This window comes from Nicotiana attenuata, unplaced genomic scaffold (genome assembly GCF_001879085.1).
Source record: "Nicotiana attenuata strain UT unplaced genomic scaffold, NIATTr2, whole genome shotgun sequence".
Taxonomy (NCBI): Eukaryota; Viridiplantae; Streptophyta; class Magnoliopsida; order Solanales; family Solanaceae; genus Nicotiana; species Nicotiana attenuata.
Window position 1 is genome coordinate 247385 of NW_017671661.1, and position 4396 is coordinate 251780.

Consider the following 4396-nt stretch of genomic DNA (forward strand, 5'->3'; position numbering starts at 1 on the left):
AGATCATTGGGTAGTTATGTATTAGAATTGTTGGATTGCTATATCAATTCCGCATTTCATATTTGTTTTGTTTTAGCTATTATCAGATTCTGTTCGATTAATAATAATTGTGGTAAAACTGTAACTGTCAGCTTGCCTAACTTTTACGAGTAGGCACCATCACGATTCCCAAAAGTGGGAAATTCGGGTCGTGACAAAAATTCAATTAACTTTACAATTTAGTTTGGCACACATAGATCAAATAAAATAAAAAATTGCATATTAGGAACTGCTAAGATTATACACATAAACAATTTGGTGGAGATGGGAACACGTGGGGACGTGAGGGGTACAAATTTAGGCAAGGAAGCTACTGTGAGAGAAAGGGGTGACACATATAACAACTTAAAAACATAACCTTTTTAATAGTACTATATATTAGTGGATATTCCCATAGAAAGAATATTCGCATAAAATAAGCAATGTTTGATCGGAGAGATTAGAAAAACTAATTCCCACATAAGTAGTACACTAATACAATGTTGAATTTGTAATATTAACTAACACCCATAATTGTTTATGCAAAAATCCATGTGTTATTTCAGTGAAAGGGTAAGAAATTTAATTATAGAAATCTAAAATATAAATAAATAAACGCACGAAGAAGCTTAAATATTCCGTTCATGTATCACTGTACAACATAGCCTTTTGTTGGACAGTCGTAGGCCTTCTACTTATGTTTTTTCTTTTGAGTTTTCTCTTTGATAAATGTACCTATTTAGCCCTTTTTACTTATAATACTACTAATAACTCTAGAAACTAGAAATAAACCTAAAGAATGAATTTTCATATCATCTGCTTAATCTTGGATATCTTTATGTTAAAGGTTCATGCATAAAGAGAAACTTACTCTCGCATCTATATTTTTTGCTTAATCTTGGATATCTTTATGTTAAAGGTTCATGCATAAAGAGAAACTTACTCTCGCATCTATATTTTTTTTGTATCTTTTTTATTTGGATTAGATTTGTAGTGCCAACCCAATACCTAAAATAGATTAGCTAACCCAACAATATTTTTGGGAGTTCGAAAGATATTTTACTTATATTTCTATGACAATGAAAATGAGGTGGCACAACTTTACTGCCTTAACTATACAATTGGGCCAGAGCATAACCTGGGCTAATCATAACTAATATATATGTACACACTAGTTATATCGTTTAAAATTCTTTCTGGCAGCATCACCCTCCAACCTAACAAGGGGACCTTCAGTGCAGTCTATTAGGGTATATCTAGCTTCCCCAAGCCGCCATTCTAGGAACCGAGCACGTTTCTCTAGTAGTGGCAAATCCTACAATGGGTCAATGCCCTCATAGTTTGAGAAAAATCCGTGTGTGTCTTCTAGATCATCAATCACAATTTTAGTGAAAAGATATATTAATTGATCATCAAATACGTCAAAGAATTTTATGACTCGACTTCTTGTTTATTTTAAACATTTACACACTAAATTAAAGAACTATTCTAACATTCCTATGTTACCTCTGTATTATCTTGTACTATTTTATCACATTTGAAATTAAATGTATCACAAATTTATCTATCACGGGCTGCACTCATTTTGTTATTATTATATTAGACATGATAATTCAAATTAATAATATGTTAGCATATGTATGAAACATATTATTTTGGATCTTGTTATAAAAAAATTATTTATTAGTATGAAATTTTGAGTAGTGTAACTTAAAGTTTTAGAATGTTTTTACTTTTAAAAAGTAGAAAGTCTTTCTTTTTTTTTTTCTATAAAGATTTTTTACCCTTTTTTTCTACTGAATTATTGGGCACGAGAATGTCTTAAAATTGGTCGGTGAATACAGCTTTGCACTAAACTACTATTATTACCCAAAAACTATCTTTCGATTAATTTATGGTGGAAGTTATCTTTAAGCTAAATTTCCTCACGGTATCAATTGTTTTTCCTTTTTCCTTTTCCTGTCTGTTAGTAGTTTCGAAATTGGTTTTATTTTTCCCATGTGATTAGGTTTTTCTTTAAGTTTGTTTGTTTAACAAGTTCATCTTTATCTATCCCTGTTCTCAAGAGGTTTCATTGAATAATTTAAGAATCGTTAATGGAAAGTTCACATTGTTTGAGACTTTGTTTTAATTTGGAAATAAAAGAAAATTGATAATAAAAGTTCATCAAACTCTAAAATGTCAACATTTAGGATGTATTATAAAGTTGTAACATGCTGTCTTTTTGATAGAGATAGCTTTTATATTATTTGTAGTTATCCATTTATGTAGTTATCTTGTAGAGTCCTTGTACAACTTGTACTCTCGTATTTGTATAAATACATGGTTATGTGACCTTAGCAGTCAAGCTGGCCATCATACGCTTAATCTCATCCTAGTATCAAGAGCCATAAAGATCCATATCAATGGTCTCAGAAATTTCCTCTTCCTCCACCACCCAAACAACCATGACTCAATCTTCACTTGGTCTTCCCATTCCCCCTCCAACCGTTTCTAATATCAAAGGTTTTGTCCCTGTTGAATTAACATACATCAATTATCTTACTTGGAAGAAAATTTTTCTTACTGTTCTTAAAAGTCACAATCTTCTATCCCTAGTAGATGGAACTGTATCATGCCCCTCACAAAATCATGAGGATTATAAGTTATGGATTCAGTGTGATACTATCGCAATGAGTTGGATTAATGCAACACTTTCTCCAGCAGCTCTTGACACTCTTCTTAACTATGGTTGTGAGACATTCAAAGAAGCTTGGGATACACTTGCCTCCCTCTACCTTGACCAAGTTTCCTCTTCTTCAATCCATTTGAAGTCCAAGTTCCAAACCTTCAAGAAAGGTTCTCTATCCATGGAGGATTATTTACAAAAAATTCATTCTATTGCTTGCTCTCTTCGAGCAATTGGAAAAGCCGTAACTGACGAGGACATAGTTACTCAAGCACTGCAAGGATTGCCTTCCTCTTATCGCACTTTTATTTCTGGCCTAAATGCTACTGGTACTCTTCCTTCATTCATCGCATTGTGGCCATTATTGCTCATTGAAGAAGCCCATATTAAGGCAGCCACTCCAGATGACTCAAACTCACAAACGGCTTTGACAGTATCGACTCGGGCTAAAGGTTCATATGATGCTCCCTCTCCATATCAAAGTTCATATTCTAGAGGACAAAATAATGGTCGTGGACGAGGTAGGACCAATAGAGGCTACAATTTTAGGGGTCATGGGCAAAGTAAACAGCATTCTCCTCGCTTTTTTTCTCCTCAATGGCCTGGTTTTCAATCATCCTTTCGCCATCCCTCACCTATGGCTGGGGTATTGGGACGTCCCCCCTTTAGTCCCTCTAATCAGTGCCGAATTTGCTTTCATTTTAATCATACTGCGCTTGAATGCAAAAATAGATTTAATCATTCTAATGCTTCTAATCTGCCACCTAAGTCTTTTGCAGCCATGAGCCTGGAAGAAGTTCGTCCTACTACTTGGTATCCTGACTCTGGCGCTTCAGCCCATATGACCCATGATCCCGCTATTTTATTGTCTCCTTCCTCCTATACCGGATCATCTCAAGGCATGGTTGGTAATGGTAATATCCTTCCTATTCTCTCTACTGGCACTTCAACTATTCCTACATCTTCTAAGCCTCTACTTTTACGCAATGTTCTATATGTCCCTTCTCTGAGGAAAAATCTCCTTTCTATACAACGACTTTGTGCTGATAATGATTGCGCTATTCAGTTTACTGACACTGGATTTTTGTTAAGGACAAGAAGACCAATCAAGTGTTGCTCCACTGTGATAATATTGGGTCACTTTACCCTTTTCAAGTTATTCCGTCTTCTTCCTCTCACCTTGCTCTTTCCAGTGATGTTTCGTCTCCTACAATTTGGCATCAAAGGCTCAGGCACCTTGGTCAACGATCTCTTGCTGCTTTAGTTCATAGAAAGTTGATTCCTTATGTTTCGTGTTTTGACAATAATTCTTATACTGTTTGTCATTTGGGCAAACAAATAAAATTGCAGTTTAATCTTTCAGTTAGTCGTGCAAATAAACCTTTTGTTCTAGTTCATTCTGATGTATGGCAAGCTCCCTTACCCTCAAATTCTGATTATCGTTACTACATTCTTTTTCTTGATGATTACACCAAATTTTCTTGGTTTTATTTGATGCACGGCAAATCTGAGGCATTTGACAAATTCAAAGAATTCTATCTTATGGTTGCTAATATTTTCCATTCTTCTATTTCGTATTTTCAATCAGATGGAGGAAAGGAATATGATAATCATAAATTTCAAAGTTTCTTTAAGGACCGTGGCATCCTTCATCGTTTCTCTTGTCCTCACACCTCTGCCCAAAATGGACGTGCAGAGAGGAAACATCGT

General features: G+C 34.7%; 1 protein-coding gene across 3 annotated transcripts; it reads left to right on the top strand.

Moving 5' to 3' along the window:
- The first annotated feature begins 2376 nt into the window (after window positions 1-2376).
- Window positions 2377-4122, top strand: LOC109209554. 3 transcript variants are annotated; one of them, XM_019372849.1, is made up of 2 exons: window positions 2377-3600; window positions 3779-4122. In XM_019372849.1, exons 1-2 carry the CDS (start codon window positions 2424-2426, stop codon window positions 3811-3813), a joined length of 1212 nt encoding a protein of 403 aa, XP_019228394.1. In that variant the 5' UTR covers window positions 2377-2423; the 3' UTR covers window positions 3814-4122. The 3 variants fall into 3 exon arrangements, with proteins under 3 accessions (XP_019228394.1, XP_019228393.1, XP_019228395.1); XM_019372848.1 differs by having other exon boundaries at window positions 2377-3207; window positions 3466-4122; XM_019372850.1 differs by having other exon boundaries at window positions 2377-3138; window positions 3466-4122.
- Window positions 4123-4396: the final 274 nt, after the last annotated feature.

Coding starts and splice junctions, on each gene's coding strand:
- LOC109209554 (XM_019372848.1), top strand. CDS start 2,424: ATGGTCTCAGAAATTTCCTCTTCCTCCACCACCCAAACAACCATGACT. Junction 3,208..3,465: donor AAATAATGGTCGTGGACGAG/GTAGGACCAATA, acceptor AGTCTTTTGCAG/CCATGAGCCTGGAAGAAGTT.